Source organism: Nannobrachium achirus (genome assembly GCF_963921795.1).
Source record: "Nannobrachium achirus genome assembly, chromosome: 3".
Classification (NCBI taxonomy): Eukaryota; Metazoa; Chordata; class Actinopteri; order Myctophiformes; family Myctophidae; genus Nannobrachium; species Nannobrachium achirus.
This window is the reverse complement of record NC_137812.1, coordinates 35,602,478-35,621,763: the sequence shown is the minus strand read 5'-3', so window position 1 is coordinate 35,621,763 and position 19,286 is coordinate 35,602,478. Positions and strand designations below refer to the sequence as shown.

Below are 19,286 nucleotides of genomic sequence, written 5' to 3'. Positions count from 1 at the left end.
TGCATAATTTAATTAACTACTTAAATCCTATATACATATATTTAGACTGTGTCCCCCAGGGCTCTATCCTTGACCCACTACTTTTTGAGCGGTGGTAGACCGCTCCATAGCATGGCTGTGTGTGTATCCGTGTCTCTGTGTGAGTCTGTATGTAGCCCTGAGTTCCACAGAGTGACAAAAGAGGGTGCTGTTGAGTCTAGCCTGAGCATCAACTGCAATAAACACACACACGCACACCCGCGCACACCCGCGCACACACACACACACACACACACACACACACACACACACACACACACACACACACACACACACACACACACACACACACACACACACACACACACACACACACACACACACACACACAACACACACACACACACACAACCCCTCACTTGGGTTTGATTTTTTTTCCTAATCTACACCAAATCTCTTTGCCAAAAATAGACAATCTACAAGCTCACAACATGATGAGCTCATACATCTGCTATTTTTTCCACATGTTTGCCTATTATGACATGCCCAGAATAGCGCACTAGTAGACACTAGGATTGAAGTTAAAGGCAAAAACAATGAGGATCCAACTGGATATTGAGTTTCCCTGTGACCACAACCCTCCATTATTCGAACCTGCTTCTTACAGTGCATTTCCTCCACCTTCAACACACTATTGCCAAGGGTAACGTGATAATAAATACAGAAAGGAAAAATGTAAAGGCATAAACAAGGGGCTGAGATTCTCAAACCCCCCCCCCCCCCTCCCCAAGGGCACAGAATAGGGGAAAGGAAAGAAAGCCATTGTCCCAAGTCATCCTAAGCACCGTGTATACTTGGGAAGAGATAATTGGACATGAAAGCATGATCAGTCATATCCTGTTGCTTCTTCCTCACATGATCCCTGCAAGTTCACTGAGGACGAGGAGCAATGGCCTGTGGGGTGTATTTTTGCCTAGACAAGAAAAGGAGAAAAAAGAGAAAAGAAAAAAGGAAGAAGAAAGAAAGAAAGAAAGTACCTTAGCCCCCACCCCCTCGGACAGTAGCTGAGTGCTAGCACTTGCCTCTCTTCTGAAGAGGCGGTAGAAGAAACCTCTCTTTGGAGGAGGGTTAGGTCGGTTCACATCCAGGTCAGAGCACAGTGTCCATCCGTCTCGTAGACATTGATTTCTTTGAAGCACTCGCATCTCGATCATCCTACAGGGGGAGATGCCAAGTTACCACTTAAGCCCATATAGGTAAATAGCCGTTCTATCTCTGCTATTTTGGGGGATGAAAAGGAAAAAAATATATGTAATTTTTAATTTATTTTTGAAGACCACGATTGGTGTCCATGTTGTGGGAAATTCACTATGTTGGTCATATCGATCAAAGTGTTTTCTTTCACACGGAAAGAAAAATTGTTACCCCGGCTGTCCGTCGCTTAGATATGGGCCGGTGAAAAAAAGCATTTCTCATGCGATCAACGCGATTTGGAGAAAAATTCAGAGATAAAGCAGTTTTTCTGCAGAGCAATGCATTGAAGCCAATGGAGATTATTCCCTTCCTGAGACGTCATCACCCAAAGGATCTCGGGAGATTGAGGTTTCTTTCACCCGCGGGTCCCAATGACCCAGCGTGAGTGTTATTTAATATAAAACCATATCCCGACTTTTATCGGGAAAAGCACACCATGGCTGGGTTTGAAATCCTGGTCAGGTTGGCCTTAACGACCACATGAACCCTAGCGTCCTGTACAAGAGTGGACCTCTGACATAGACGCACTGCACACCCACTACAAGTTACATCTACTACCTTTAAACACAGTTGAAATATGACGCTATTTTAAAAGAACAATCTCTTCTGTCTTTTTGGGTCTCATCATTAAACACTTTCACAGCCTGCCAAAATGGCTGTTGGTGGATTAGTCGGAAATTTCTATTATTTCAGGAATATACCTTATGATCTGAGACAGCATTCATTTTACAAGACCATAATAGAGATACAACAACATGTCATTATTTTCACGTCTATGTTTACTCGTCCCAGCCAAAGTTGCAGCTCTGCATTGGCCTAAAGTGGGGATTTTAGCTGCTGTGCGTCCCCCCCCCCCCAGGAATGTTTTTCGTGCAAAACAGATGCTTGCAATGGATTCAGTATCATGAAAACCCCCTAGTTTGACCCCTCTTATGCTACTTAAAGCAGATTAATTTTAAGCTTTTTTTTCCCTGTAATGTAAAGTTAATGGGACACCAACTCTAGCGGCTGATAACACCAATTTAGCTGTGTCTAAGAAAGGGTTATCAAACCAAAATATAATCTACAGATATAGAGCTTTTCAAAAATGCATGGTAACCTTTGCCACCTTTTTGATACCGACAACTCGTATGGCCCATGGACTATATATCATATCATATCATAAATAGTTTTGGGGAGTCGCAGGATTGCTACTATTTTGTTTCAAAAAAGCTACAACTGCGAAGTATAACTCCTAATGAACACTAGTGGTTTTGTGAGCCAGTTTTTCCCAGTTGCAATGTTGCGCAACGCTGTACTAACCCTCCAACTGTACATACTGTACTTTCCCCATTTGTTTTGACAAACACATTTTTTTCTCATGCCAATAAAGCTCCTTTGAGTTGAGTTGAATTGAATTGAACCATTTATCTAGAGAACTGCCTGTAGGCAGATGGCTGAAGCACTGAACATCCATCATGGGTCAGGCATTTACAGCACTGTTATAAGTGTTGTTATGACAATCATTTAGACGTTTGCAGCCAATAAAGATGATGTTACATTAAGATAAATAACATGACCACCCATCTATGTTTACATGTTAATGAGAGTGGAGGGTCCATGCTATTCATTAATATTTCCACGTGTATAACCATTTTCAATGCTGCAGCACTACATTGTATTGTCTCGCTGCTGATAGCTATGACATCATCTGTCTGTGCTGCACGCAGTACCTCATTCTGCCAGGGGATGGAGACACTGCCTGTGACAAACTTGTGGTAGAAGTCATCATCGGTGGTGTCAAGGTTCACCCCTTTGACGGTGGAGAATTGCTCAATGTCCAGGACGTCTTTACAGTACACCGCCCGGGGCTGAGAGAGATAGAGAGAGAGGTACGCAGTGACAGAGATTAAACAAGGGAACGAGAAAGAAACAGTGTCATGTCTACTTTGAGGGGGAAAGACGCGAATCAAATCAAACAAATCCCCAAATACCACAAGTTTAATTTGAATAACAAAGATTCACACTCCTCTACCATCTTCTCTGCACTGCATAGTTTCAGCATAAGCCCCAAAATAGGAAATCTAGACAATCTCTTGCTTTCTTCTATTGATTTAACCTCTTGGTGTCATCTCTTTACTCTATTTATAGCGTGACGAATGTCATGTTTTTCTTCGAAAAGCCCTGTTATCCTGGAGAGAGTACGTAAGAGGAGCAGACCATGAGAGACAGTGGTAGCTAACTTCCACTGAGAGTGTTTATTTTGCGACAATGGTATTTCCTGTGTGCTTATTTTGAGCTATCAGGGGAATATGAACAGTGATTTTAGGGCTTGGTGATAAGAACAAAATCCAATATAAATATATTTTGACAATAATATCGTATTGCGATGACAATATATATTTTTTGTATTATTTTCTAAAAAAAAAAAGAAGAGATGGGTAGTAAATAACGACACTTCTCAGATGATATCTAGTCTAAATACATTGCCGATCCATACTTGTAATGTGCTATACCATTTGTTCTCAAAGTGACTCGCTAGGTTCCTTTACAGGGTCTAAATGGCCCATACAAGTCTCTGGTCAGAGTTAAGGGGAAGACCTTCAAATGTGAAAGTTTGGGAAACACTGTGCTATAGCCTAGTGTGCCATGTGTATACTGTGCTGATGCTTACGTCAGGACTGAAGGGAGGGTCCAGCATGTTTGCCTCCAGCCTTTTGAAGTTGATGTTTCTGAATATGGTGTGCTGCTTCACCTCCACGCCCCCACGCCCCTGGCACCCCAGCCGCTCTTTGGGGTCCTTGGACAGCAGCTGACCCACAGGAAGAGGAAGTGAAGAGCTGTGTTATGATTTCTTTTGTTTTCTCAACTTGAGTCAGTGTTACCCCCCAACCGGTCAACATGGATAGGAGGGGGGGGGGGGGGGGGGGGGGGGGGGGGGGGGAGTGGGACTGAGTTTAGTTTTTAAGCAAACATTTGTAACTCAAATTTTGCTTCTGGGGGGTCCCTGGAACTAAATATTTTGGTCCGTGGCCAAATACATATCTTTTTGGGGGTCCTTCACATGAAAAAGTTTGAGCACCACTGACTTAGAAACATAGGTTTTTCAAAAAACCTTAGAAGAATTTGAAATATTCAAATACTTTTTTTTTTTTTTTTTTTTTTTTTTTAATAGCAGATCTACAAGCTTGTATAGCTGCTATTTTTTAATAGTTAAAGCACAAAATAACGCGTAATAATGCGTTCCCAGTCAACCCCCTCCCCCTATGAAGAACATTTATGGGGGGCCCTGCAGTGAATCCTTGTACCCAGGGCCCAGAATTTGGTTTGACACCCTGAACATGGATAACAATGTTTTCCTTGATCCACTTCTAATTTGTTTAAAACAGAGCTAGTTCTGTGTCAGCCTCACCTCAGTAAATCCCAAAACACGGCAACACACACACAGACAGCGTAGGCTTATGTGATGTTGGTTAACTCACTGACAGTTTTATCGCCACTCTAATCCTCCCATCTCAAGAGTGGATACAAAGTGCATGTACACACAAACACATACAAAATGCACACCGTCCACACGTAATCCTCGTCGTGTGCACGTCTGACCCGCCATGATCACATAAGGGCAGATACAAATCGTCACACGTATTTTGCGGGCACACGACACGGGCAAAGCTTAAATCACAGCACTGACACAGTAAGAATAACAGAGCACCATCACTGTCTCCACCAGAGCTTCTGGATAATGTGATCAGCACCCCATCTACAGAGGCCTTGTCAAGTCCCTCAGGAGGAGTGCCATTGTTATTGGTTCAGTTTTCAGCAGGCACACTGACTGTGTCTGTTGTCACCCAAGCGGTGGCGGCAGCTTATACAACTGTACGTGTTGATACCACTTGCCTGCCTCCTGCTTTCTTCCCCTCATTCGCTCTCATGTTCTTTACTCCTCTTTATGCAATTACCCCCCTCTTTCTCTAGTTCCTGCAGTCCCATAATTGTTTATAATTCACCACAGGCTTCAAAAGCCAAATCTCATTCTCACTCTCTCCCCTTGACAGCTCAATTCACATGTCTATTTTGGTCTGTGGCGATATCCATCTGGGTGATAAAAGGGCAGACACCTCCATCTCTCCTTATTATGTTTCTTCCAATTCCTTCTTACACCCTTGTTCGACCAACTGACCTCCAACCCTGTTCTTCCTCTCCCTCTCTCTCTCTCCTTGGGGAGTCTTTTGACTCTGCTGAACCTGAGGTCAGAATGTTCCACAGCGTCACACAAATAAATGTCCCCTCCCCCTCTGCTCAGAACCAAAGCAAAACAGTGGTTCCCTCTTAGAGAGAATACTTCAGGGGCTGGGGTTTAGTGAGACTGTAGAGGAGAGAAAAGGCAAAGAGAAAAAGAGACAGAACTCTTCTCTGGCCAAATAGATAAATACATAAATACTAATCCAGGTATGGTGCACTAGTATACTAAGGCCTAGCCTGGAACCAGACCAATCCGCCTGGGCAAAAAAAAATTGCTCTTGGCAAATATGGGTCTGGCCCAGAGATATAAAAAGCTAGATACCTCTTCCGCCGCTGCAGTTCATTGGAGAGAACCGTCAAACTTGATAGGCAGAGCCACTCAAAGTGACTACAGGCCAATCGCAGCGGGACCTCAATTCAACCCAACGTCCCCTTCTGTGACACACGCGGAAGCGTCCACGCCTGCAGACATACAGTCTTGGAAAAGTTGCCTATCATCCAAGACGGACGCCCCAGAGCCGAAGGAGGCGTCCACCTTTTTATGTCTATGGTCTGGCCCCGCTCCTCTCCCCCCAAATTTGGGGGAACCAATCAGGGCACAGCATTGGTCTGGTCTAACCAATCGTGTCCAGAGCAATTCTTTTAACCCACCTGTTGGAAATGACAATTCTGCCCGCGAGTCCAGACTAATATCAGAGACGCAGTGAGGAATTAGTATGAGCAACGCCAGGCTAACTAAGGCCCTGTTCAGGCTGGCAGCAGAAATCCAGCCCAATTCCGATTTGTGGCCTATTCAGATTGGAGACACATTGTTTTCATGCAGTCTGCACAGCAAAAAAAACAAAAGAGGGAAAAAAAGGAACTTGGAAACAGATATTTACAAATCAGATGTGAAGTCACATTAATTTGCCTTGTTCAGACTGCATAAAACCAATCTGACTCCAAAGGATATCAGATTTAGGCTGCCTATCTGGACAGGGCCTTAGGAGAACCACTGCACACAACTCATAGAAAACCTATTTATCTTATAATAAGATAAATATCAACATAAAATGTTTCTCTAAGAACAATTTCATAGTACTGAACTAAATAAAGGGACATGCGTCACAAAGCATAAATACTTCAAATCCTCCCTCTGAAGTTGCCCGTAGCCTCCAAATGATTGTTCAAAGCCCTCCGTCTCTGAATCTGTCTTCAATCATGTCAGCATCCACATATTCTTTCAGAGTGCACACTTGCCCCTGGCTGTCACACAATGTGTCAAAGTGACCGTAATTCTTTAATGCCTCTCATCACTCATTTCTCACCTGTCTGCAAATGTCCTTGGCATCTTCTGAGAACTTATCGGAGTACTCCTCAGGGTCCTCACGCACTCGCCTGTCCACCTCCTCCCTCTTGACGCGCTCCTTGCGCTTGCGGAAAGGCGACTGGCCTTGAATCATCTCAAAGACCAGGCAGCCCAGCCCCCACCAGTCCGGACTGAAGCTGTAGCTCTCATTCTGGATGACCTCAGGAGCTGGAGGGAGTCACCGAGGGATGGAGAGAGGGTCAGAGGCAGGAGGTAGAGACAGAAAAACAATGATTACTTCAAAAAGAAGAATGGAAAGCTCTGCTTTCATTCTGGATCAACGAGAGAGAGAGAGAGAGAGAGAGAGAGAGAGAGAGAGAGAGAGAGAACGAGAGAAAGAGTGAGAGAGACAGAAAGGTGGCACAGAAAGGGAGAATAACCAGAACTCAATAAATCAGACTCAATAAAATGTATTGGGAGCATCTAAAGAAATGGAGGAATGTGCTGATAATTCTATCTTTTCTCAAGTAAATCTTTTTGACCTAGTACCTATTGACATTTTATTCAGATGCATGTGCATTCTCTTGGACGGCATAGAAAGTTACCCACAAGATCAAAGTGATTCATTTAATGGTGCTAAACATAAAAAAAAAAGTTTAAAGTTTAAACGGCTTAACACCTTCTAAGCCTGGCCGCACTCCCTCGGACTTCCTACTGGGTCCCATCAGCCAATCGTCTATTCCCGTACTTCGCCGTAATTTATGAAATTAATCATAATTTTTTGAAAAATACAGTCGCAGGTCGTGCTCTGTCTCTTTAAGAGATGTTGTGCAATCGGATCACGTCAGAAACGTGATGACGTCATCGGCTGGCTCTGCCACTGGCTCCACGAGCGGCCATTACGTTCCCCTTCACTGTGTGTGCTGCAGCCTGGTTTAGCCCATCCCCCCTAGTATACCGACCAGACGACAGGCGAAATCAAGGCTTCGGAATGAGTGGAATACATGGAATTAGATCGATGTGCGTGCGACGAGGACGTAATGTACTTTCGAACGCTGTTTTTTCTCGCGGATTACCCCATCTCGCTCCATGCAAATGAACGGCAGAAATACAGCCAGCAGCAGCTTCTAAGTAAGTGGCCGCCCAAACACGTAGTGTGTGCACGTCCTGCTGGCTTGCACTGAACGACCCGTGCGCGTTGTTTATCATTTGGTGTGTTTGTTTTTTAAAATATGTTTATAAATAAAACGCTGATTGCACGGCAGTACCGGGGTTCAGGGGGTTCTGCCGCGGCTTAGAAGTGTTTAAGTTCAAATTTATATTTAGTCATATAACTGTGTTGCTCGCTGAAAATAACACATTTAAAAGCTCACAAAACAATGATACAATGTGAACTTGTACTTCTTTGGCAAGGACATCATCACATAGTATGAATCTGGATTATTTTTCTTTTCAGCTTCAGCGTTAGTTTATGCTGGACACAAGAGTCTTGCCCCGCCCAGCTGTAGTCAGCTGTCAGTCAGCTCTTTTCCTATTCCTCATTCACATATCAGCTGGTCATTATGTCACACTGTCATACTCCAATCAACGCTCTCATTCAGTAGGGAAGGCTCCTTTAAATACTTCAAGCGCCAAAATAAACTGTATTCCATTTATGCAATAAATGGCTAAACCTACTTTGACGTGAGTGTTCCAGACTAAAAAAAAAAAGTTACAAAAATGTAAATGTCTCACATCGGAGAGGAGGTGAATGGCAATTATCAGAAAGGGAAGTGGTGCTGCATAAGTATAATTGCATCCATGTCTTACCCATGTAACCAACAGTTCCAACTCGCCCTCGTATCGTCTCTGCATCAGGGATCTGAACTGCCAGGCCCAGGTCTGAGATCCGGATGTGTCCTGTAGCACAAGAGACATTTTTACCAGACATAATTAATGGCTTTAGTCAATAAAAAATAAAAATAAAAAACATTGGGTTGTGTCATAATAGGCACATTTTTGGCGAAACAAGGTTAACATTCTGCAAAAATAGTTGAACATACAGTGAAAATAGCTTATCTACAAGCTCAGAACGTGTCGGGTTGCGACGGGTTTTGTAAGAAAAACAACTTCATTCTTTATACAAAAAGTCAATGAGGACACAAAGTTTGGATGTGTTTCTAATAAACAGAGCAACTGAATAAGATATCTCGTCAATATTTGTTGTTACATCATGGCAAGGTAACTTTACACAACTAGGGATGGGACGATAATGGTTATTATCGTGATAAAGGACACTCACAAGTAGAAGGATGCTACTGGAAATTGCAAGTATCTTTTCAAATTCCATTTGAATTTTCCCCATTCAAGTTAATGGGGAAAATTGCAAGTGTCTTTTCAAATTCCATTTGAATCCTCCCCATTCTAGTTAATGGGGAAAATGTATTCACCAATAAATTAATGTGGTCTTTGATGTCAGACATCTATGATGTCATTCATCTTCGTATTTGGTAAATGTTTAATTTTTAATTAAAGTCAAGGAGAAAATTAATTCACAAATACATTTATATAAATTAAAGCCCTAACAAGTAGAACTGCTATTTTTTGTCAAATGTCCCGCTCCAGCATAACGGATGTTGGGGTTCTTTTGATTATTGCGATATCATAAACCTCTACCAAAGACCTCTAACCAGTCAACACACAGTCTCCCAAAAGAGAAGAGGAGTTATGTTTTGGACAGAACCAGAGCTACACCATGCTGAGGTTGTGTCAAAATGTTTAAGTCACCTTGGAGTGGAACAGTGAGAGAGCAGGTCTAGATCTAGAACTTACCACGATCATCCAGAAGGATGTTTTCAGGTTTCAAATCCCTGGAAAACAAGCAAAAAAAAGATTCTCCATGAAGATTGTTTTTCTTTTTTATATCAAACAGAACTTCTATGCTTTTGAAAAATATGAAATAACTCTAACGCTGCCAAACAGCAGTGACACCACGGGAAAATGGTGATTAACACTAACTTGAGCAGAGAAGGGGTTGGCAAATGAAAGACATCAATCAATGTGGATAAACACAGGAGGGTTAAATAGGAAACGCCTCACACATTTTATTTTTGAGTGCCCTTTGTGTAAAACAAATAAACAGGCATAAGAAATAAAAAAGGGTTTCTCTTTGTTTCTCCTTTTCCCAAAAATATTTCAAAAAAGTTAAAATTAAGTTAAAAAACCACACCATCAATTAAATGCAAATGAGAATATACGTTTTAACAGTGGTGGATGTGATAAGTAGAAACGTAATGTTACAGTGAGGACACATCGGCTGCAGTGTGAGGAATATTTCACGACCATACACATTTACTGTTTAGGTTCAGTACCCCATAGCTTAATTTGATTGGCTCGGCAACAGATTTGAACCAGTAAACACACATAAAGGTGTCATACGTTTCCAGATCAAATCCAAACAAAGCTGGGGGAACCAAACCGGAAAAGGAAACAGAAAACTACAGTTATGCACAGAGCCTATAGTGATGAATGTGCAGGTGATGTAGAGTAACTAGGCTTGGGATGATCACCGAATACATTGCGGGAAGCTGTCATAGTTGTAGCGCCAATGGGAGGCAATCTGAGATTTTCTCATTCGTAGGTGAAAGGACTCTGTAGGGTGGGTGATGGCTGATTTCAGCAGTCACACTTGGCCTGAGTCAAACTAATTGGACTCAGAGCTAGGTGTGTGTGACTGACTAGACACCTGTTTGGCAGAGCTAATTGATGCACACAGTATAATCAGCCATGGTTTTGCTTTTTTTTAGAAGGATGTGAGGCACTCTCCCGAGATAACAGATGGGTCCAAAACGCAAGGATGGCAAGATGGATTGGAATTCGATAGACTGGGAGGTAATTCAAGACACTGTATGAAACCGCTAAATGCAAGCAGAAACATGCATTACAGGGTATGTGCCACATGGGGAGAGGAATAACCTGAACAGAGGGTGCTGATGCAGCAGGAAAGTAGATTGGCAGTTAAAGATTGGGTAAAGGCGTGGAAGTCATCTGAAGAGTAATGGCGACTGGGTGTGTGTTGTGGGAGTGTGCACGCACAGGATGGCTGCAAAAGAACCCGACCGCTCATCAGACGCAACTGAAATGCAGTCACGGCACTCACGTATGAAAATGCATTCCATCTAACTTTTAGCTGCATTTTTTCTCCCAGTGCGGAGGAAGAAGGATTAGGTGATATTTACGGTGAAATATGTACTCCTTGGTTTCTGTTGTGTGTAAACATAATTCTCAAACCAGTTGTCCTCGAAACCCTGCCTCCAGGGTTTGGGAATCTGTTGGGAATTGATTACATGCAACTGGTACGTCCAGTCTCAATGTTTCTAAACAACTAATTGGTCTAAGAGGACTAATGTAGACCTATAGGACAGGACGGGGAGGGTTTAAAGTGTGGGTCCTGCTCCTAAACCTACGCTAATATAGCTCAAATAGTCAAAAACTCAATATTTAGGGGGAAAATTAAAAGGCTGTGATCCTTACAAAACGACTAAAGCAAATGGCTAGACGGCATCACCTTTTGGCCATCTAGCACAGAATTAACTAATTATTTTTTTATAAAATGAGCTTGTCCACTAAATTGACCCTATGCTCATGGGACTAATGACATCACTTTTTGATTGATGGATTAGTTTATTGAAAATAAATTCAAACGGACACAATTACAAGAAGGCCCATAGGCTTGTTTCCATTGTGGTCCTTTTGGGGAAGGTAGGGATAGAAACGGGAGGTCGGGAGCAACGAACGAAAATTGCCATGAAATTTGTTTGACCGTCAATATTGTTGCCTAAACTAACAACAGCGCTCTCAAGATGCCACTCCCCCCACTGTGGGTCAAGAAAGTACTAAGTCAAACCTGTAGACTATTCTCTCGCGGTGCAGGTCCTCCAGGCCACAGCAGATCTCCGCCGCGTAGAAGATGGCCCTCTGCTCGTCGAAGCCCGAGTTGCCCATGTTGTATATGTGGAACTTGAGGTCGCCACCGTTCATGATGGTCAGCACCAGGCACAGGGCATCCTTGGTCTCATAGGCATAAGCTAGACTAACCTGGTGAGGAGTGTCGGGGGAGGAGGTGCGGGGAGGAGGAGTTGGGAGCAGGGAGGGAAGTGGTGCAGGAGGAGGAGGACATGTGCAACGGTCAGGAGACACGGTGGCCCACGACTTACAAGAGTGCAATTGTTTTCATGTTAATATTCCCGACAATCCCATTATGCCCCGAAAGCAAAATGCAAAGAATGTACACAACGTGTCAGAGAGAAGGGGAAACAGATGGACCACAAACACCGAACACACAGAAACCTCATCTCCAGCCCTCCCTCCATTACCTCCTGTCCTCTCGCTCTAATCCTACCATCTATCTCTCTCCTAGACCTCTTTCCCACCCGCCCGCCTCCCAGCCTTTCCCCTGCAGGTCAATGACACACAGGGTGTAGTGTAGTGTGTGTGTGTGTGTGTGTGTGTGTGTGTGTGTGTGTGTGTGTGTGTGTGTGTGTGTGTGTGTGTGTGTGTGTGTGTGTGTGTGTGTGTGTACTGTCAGGGGGATGTTGCTACCATCAGGAAAAATCCCAGCTGGTTCTGGCTATATGCACACGAAAGTGGGAACGATGGGAACGTTTTTTACGATGACAGTGAGTGAACTCCCCCCAAACACACACACGCACAAAGTATGCATATAAGCAAACATACAATCATATAGTGTGTACTGTGTACTGTACACACACAAGTAGCACGTGCGCACACACACACACACACACACACACACACACACACACACACACACACACACACACACACACACACACACACACACACACACACACACACACACACACACACACACACACACACACACACACACACACACACACACACACACACACACACACACACACACACACCCACCCACCCACCCACCACAGTTATAGAGCACTGAAGTCTGACGTAATTTACGCATACTAACTGGGTAACGTTTTTTCTAGTTCTCCCCATTCCGAATTCCCCTGGCTGTGTTTAATATTGCTTCATATAAGAAATGTGTTCCAAAAATAAACAAATGAGCATGACGGTTTGACTCATGCAGTATGTATAAAGCATCAACTGACGGCGAGAAAATGCTGATGTTACCGCCGCCAGATTCATATTTTTGCCAGAAACAGACTGTATCAAATATGAGTGACTGACTATCGTAAACGATACAGAGCCAACTCCCCGACAATATTGCCAGGCAACTTGTATATTTTTGGACCACGATTCTTATATGAGACGATTCTAAGATCACCCAATGTTATTCTCCACAGAGAAATGACTTCCGTGACCCAGGGGATGAACGAGTGACGTCAGGACTTCTATTCCAGTGGTTCCCAAACTTTTTAGCTCAAGACCCAAAAGGGAGATTAGACGTTTGCCCAAACTAGTGAAAACAGCAGATCTACACGCATCGCTTCACGCCGTGTTGTGAGCATGTAGATCGGCTATTTTTGCTACTTCTTTAACATTTGTTTTCTAATTGATGGATATTTCTTTGATTTCTTCATGAAATTACTTAGAAAAATCATGTAGAGTATATATTAATATTATATTTTTTATCATGAAAATCTTAGCTTTTTTGGGGAATGTATTATTTTTTTATGTTTAGAAATGACAATAATTCAAAACAAAATGTAGAAATGGAAAAATAAGGGACCCATGAAAATGTTTCCGCGACCCACAAATGGGTCCTGAGTCCTGACCCAGTGTTTGGGAACCAGTGCTCTGTTCTGCAGTAATGGAGTTTCCAATTGCAAATGAGAGCAGGCAACTGTTTGTGTGCCACAGGTTAAGGAGGCTCCTGCCCCAGTGTTAGCTCCTGGATACAACAGGATAGGGTCACCCTGCCCCGACACACACTCACTCACACTCAAGGGCAAGATTTGCAAAGTATCCCTACTATGGCCTTTTAAAGGGAACACTCACACATGCACACGCACATACAAACACACACAGGCACACAAACATATCGTTGTTGTCGGGTGGAAACCTTGTATGTCCAAAACTGTTCCCTTTTCTATTTGTCAATTTAAAAACGATTGAAAGTAGTGAAAATAGCCGATCTACAGCGAAGCATTGTGCGCTTGTAGATCTGCTGTTTTCACTAGTTCAGTAACAACATACTGTACACATTTGAAACTGAGATACGAGGTTTCTGCCGGACAGCGACGATATACTCCACAGGCATATACACCCACACTCAGACACAGTAAGCAGCAGCAAAGGGGGGAAATACAGACTTTCAGAACATACTGACTCAGTACAAGCATTGATTGGGAAGAAAATCCTCTAGCAAAGAGGAGAAGAGAAGGGAGAGAGAATGATAGATCGTTAGATATTAGAGAGAGAGAGAGAGAGAGAGAGAGAGAGAGAGAGGAGTGGGAGACAGCGATGGATAAATACAGAGAGAGAGAGAGAGAGAGAGGGAGAGAGAGAGATAGAGAGGGGGGGGTTTGAGAGAGTACTTGACTCTTCTCCTTGCTGCTGCTGTTTGGGCAGCGTTGCTTGGCAACAGAGCTGCTCTCATAGGCAGAGAGGCAAATGAAGAGCCATCGCTTCTGCCTGCAGCTGAAACACATGCGCGCTTGCATGAACACACACACACACACACACACACACACACACACCCCCACACACCCACACACCCACGCACACACGCACGCACGCACGCACGCACGCACGCACGCACGCAGGAGCACACACACAGCAACATGCTAATCCCAGGTGACATGAGCTGACGTTCTGTAACAAGCATATTTCAGGTTCTGAGTGTGTGTGTGTGTGTGCGTGTGTGTGTGTGTGTGTGTGTGTGTGTGTGTGTGTGTGTGTGTGTGTGTTGTGTGTGCATGTATGCTTTAGCAATGAGTCACTCAAAACAAGGACTCGTAACGTAGCTCATGCTACATCAGACGAGGAGTACTTAAACACCTTCGTACGCAGTCAAACCCAGAGTGTTATCTTAACTCTGAGAATGTGAAAATGGACCCGTGAGGGTGCATTTTTACACTCTCAGAGCTAAATTAACACTGAGGCTTTTGACTGTGTACCACACACAAAAACTCCCATCAGCTTCAAATAGAGTATGTTTGTCGGTTCTGTTCTGGTGTGTTCTGCTCTGTTCTGTTCCCACAAACTAGAGTAGAGTAGGTGTCAGTTTCACGCTGTTCTATGAAGGTAAATGACTAACATGACACACAATGTTCTTCTTAGTCTATCAGGAGACATTGCACAGTGACACACACATATCGTCACTGTCGGGCAGAAACCTCGTATCTCCAAGTTTCAAATGTGTACGTTTTTTCGCGAAGTAAAGTCCTGCTTCATCAGACAAGGCCGTCGCACAAAAGTAGTGAAAACAGCAGATCTACAAGCACACAACGCCGTGCTTGTAGATCGGCTGTTTTCACTAGTTTAGTTCATTTTTTTTATTATAAAAACGCACTGTTTTGGACATACAAGGTTTCCACCCGACAACGACGATATGTACATGCACACACACACATCACAGAGGACCACATCACACCAGGAATTAACATGCTAACCTAAACAGCCACTACTCAATGCATTCCAAGAATGTTAAACAAATACTCGCTGTAATTTACTTGTCTTTGGTACAATACTTTTCTTAGGAGCACAAGCCAAAGCTAAGTTTCCTTTTTCCTGCCTGAGAGCTTTTGTACTATCCAACTGGGATAAAAATGAAAAAAGACAGACAAACACCTCATGTGTACTCCCCAACTGCACAGTGTTCAGTGTTTGAGCATTTACGCAGAGAAAAAAACACAGTCAAGCTGGGATTAAAAGAAGGTACATCTCAATTCACCCAAGTGTGAGAGTGTGACAGACAGAGTAGGGCAACAATAAATCAGAAACACACACACATTGTGCTGCAGGCATACACGGTCAATGGCAACAAGAGTGAAATTGGTTGCTTTTGCTGTCAAATATCTATACTGGTCGGAAGAACTGGTTTATGAGATTATTGTCCAGGCTATTCATGATTTGTGCAAGAAAATCAGGTTATACATTCAACATTTATTTAAGATGAGTATTAATCAAGGGACAAATCGACTAGCTTTCTGGCCAAATGTGCCTTAGGTACAATTACATTCCTGTATAGCATGGTATACATCAGTGTTTCTCAAAGTAGATTCCAATTACTCTGTAGGTTCCTTTAGGAGGGTCTAAATTGACACAAGTCTGTAACTCTGACAGAATACAAATAGGGTCCATTTGGTTCCATTTGTATACTGTCAGAGTTAAGGGAAGACCTTGGAATTTAAATGGTATACATGAATGGCTAACTGCCTGCCTAAATGTCGAGGCCCTGTGTACCTGCCAAAAACCACTGCCTTCATCACTATGGCTCAATTTATAGAGGAGTCGGTAGAACAAATTGCCAAGATTAACCCCACTGCTGAGAGCTTGAGGTACAGTGGTAGCAGGGTAATATTTTTTGGCTGACACACCGGCACAGGGCCTGGATACCGAGTCAGTCATGCGTATACACTGTATACAGTATCCTGTATACACTGTATACAGTGTAGTATATACAGTATACAGTATATAACAACTTTTGTTTTTTTACATGTTTTAAATTGTGAAGTAAACATGTATATTCCATCTATACTTTTGCCTTGTGTGCAGCTTTGGAAAGCTGTTGGTTCATAGCAACAGAAATGCATTTCAATAGATTTGCCACGTGATATAAACTCCCAACAAATGGACAGCAATATAGGAATGCCGACGTGTGTATGCGTGCATGCACAAGATTACAATCTCACAAACACTCACACACAACACTTTCTCACACACAACACACTCTCTTTTTCTCTCACACACACACACACACACACACACACACACACACACACACACACACACACACACACACACACACACACACACACACACACACACACACACACACACACACACACACACACACACACACACACACACACACACACACACACACGCACACACACACACACAACATTATGTTTAAAGGATTGAATAAGAAAAAGGTAGTACTTACTACAAAACTACTGTTAACTTTTTCTAAAATGCGTTTTTCGTTTAGTGCCATTGCTTCACCTTTTCTTTTCTTCACTCGTTTCTTTTCCAGCTTTTTACAGGCGTACATCTTACCAGTGGCACGTACTTGGCAGGCACAAACCTGGGGAAAGCCGAACAGGTATAAACAGACATGCGTTACACAAATGCACATGCTGCACAAACTACAGCCTGTATGAAACAGTACTTCTTTTTTTTACGTTTCTTTGGCAACATGTCAGCTGTTAACAAAAAACATATACCCTTTGAAATTCAAATGATAACTTCATCTTTAACACATTAGCAAGCTGTCCTTCATCTTTCTGTTATCCTATATCCTTAACTCTTTCCATGCCACAGAGGTAGATTGACGAGAATCATTGAATCGCCGTCCGTGCCAATGACGGCTTTTGACAAGAATAATAAAAATTGATTATTTATTTTTTTATTATATATTTTTTTTCTTTTTCTTTTTTTCTTTTTTAAAGATGACAAAATGACCTGAGATCAGAGAGATGCTTTTCTCTGTTTGTGTGTTGGCTCCCTCGTTTAGCTGATTGAGAAAATGTGTGTCCATTCTAGTGGATGGACACTTTTTTTGATTCATTCAGCTCTATCTCTGGAACCATTTGTCTGATTGACAAAATTATTTTTGTCAAAAAATAAAAAAAAAAAATATTTTTTTTCCATTGCATAGTAAAGAAAAACATGCAAAATCCTGGCACAGCTACCTTGGGGCCATTTTGGCCCTGGCATGGAAAGTGTTGATATATCTATACTGTTGGGTGGAAAACATCCAAACCCCTTACTTTTCAGGAAATTATAAAAAAGAACCTGTGTTCCAATGGATCCAACATAGTTATAATGTATATTGTTAATTGGTTCAATGTTTATAAAACCCAACACATTTAAACACTTTCAAAACAGCAAAAATAGCAGATCTTCAAGCTAATCAGTGTGAAGCTAATCAGTGTGCTTGTAGATCTATTTTGGCTACTTTTGTGTGACATTGTAGTATGGAGTAGGGCATTACATTTATGAAAGAATCATAAAAGGTTGAAATATTGCGATATGAAGTTTCTGCCCCGACAGTGACTATATATCTCTTCACGGACCGTTCCAACTTTCCAAGGTACTTGTACGCTATTCTCATGCCATTGATAGGAAAATATAGAAAATTACAAGAAAACAACATCAAAATACATTTTCATTGATTCATTTGTGTCAGGGAGCAAATTAATTATCAGTTAAGACGAGGAAGATAAAGCCATGTCTCAGGTGTATTTTGCACATTGATTGCATTTTCGCATTTTCAATTGGACGGAAACATAAAAAAAAAAGAAAGAAAACACCCTCAACAGCAAAGGTGTACAAGGCACAAGCATCACAACTTTACTTGGGTGCAAAGACACTCACCTCACCAAATCCACCTTTTCCTAGTACTCTATAATGTCTGAAGGTATTTTTGGTTACTGGTTGCCTGGAAGAAGAGACAAAGGAAAGAAAAAGAGAGGATAAAGAAGGATGAGGTCAGAGAGAGAAAAATAAAGTAGAGAGAGAAAGAAATACAGGTTATGTCATTCTCTCAGGCTGTGTGATGTTGCAGACAGAATAACGTTGTAATACATTATTAATCTACACTGATGGCTGCCGTTTCTTCCCCGTTTCAGCTACCAGCCACTACGCAAAACATCATCAATTATTAACCACTCTAAAACAGAAACATTGATTGGTATGGTAGCATTGCCTTTGTTTTATTGGTGCAAATATGCAAGAGAAGTACACAGCCTCCTGCTTATCAGTCTATATGTCCTAGTGCATCATTCAACTTTTGCGTTATTATAGTTCATGTGAAAGAGTACAAGAAACAACATTGCCGTACTTCCACATACTGCAAAAGTTACGATGGAAATTGCTGCCGTTATCATAGCACCGTGTCGGGCGAATTCCGCTGTGCTCAATTTTCAGCTTGCCAACAGGTATTAAACATGCAGGCCAAGGGTTGGCAGGGGCAATTAAACGGAAGGAATGGCTCACACTGTGTGTATGTTCGTGTTAGTCCAATGGTGTGGCTTGTAATGGGTACCCACCTCTCCAGCCACTTCCACTGCAGGAAGCGAGAGAAATACATGGTCTCTTGGTAGGAGGAGAAGGGAGCGCCGCTCAGATACTCACGTACTATCCTGCACAGAGGGAGAGAGACACAACATTGTTTTAATGACCAGGGGTGTCACAAGGGGGGGGGGGGGGGGAAGTGTACTGAGTTACCAGGGCCCAAGGTGGAGGGGGGCCTTAATTATTTTATACTTTAGCTATTGAAAAAATAGCAGATATACAAGCTCACAGCGCGAGCTTGTAGAACTGCTATTTTTAAAAAGTCATGAAAATGTGTGCAAATCATTGAATATTTGTATTTTTTTAACTCATATTTTGC

At 42.6% G+C, this 19,286-nt stretch overlaps 1 protein-coding gene across 1 annotated transcript in view; it reads right to left on the bottom strand.

Annotated features, from left to right (window-relative positions):
* The window catches only part of LOC308281685 (G protein-coupled receptor kinase 4-like), an 86,187-nt gene that overhangs the window by 1,162 nt on the left and 65,739 nt on the right, over window positions 1-19,286 (bottom strand). Inside the window, 12 exon segments of the mRNA XM_080721931.1 lie at window positions 1,017-1,141; window positions 1,144-1,180; window positions 1,182-1,193; window positions 2,946-3,083; window positions 3,887-4,024; window positions 6,762-6,970; window positions 8,552-8,641; window positions 9,554-9,591; window positions 11,628-11,818; window positions 16,836-16,976; window positions 18,269-18,332; window positions 18,943-19,035. Coding sequence (XP_080578057.1) covers window positions 1,017-1,141; window positions 1,144-1,180; window positions 1,182-1,193; window positions 2,946-3,083; window positions 3,887-4,024; window positions 6,762-6,970; window positions 8,552-8,641; window positions 9,554-9,591; window positions 11,628-11,818; window positions 16,836-16,976; window positions 18,269-18,332; window positions 18,943-19,035 — 1,276 coding nt within the window.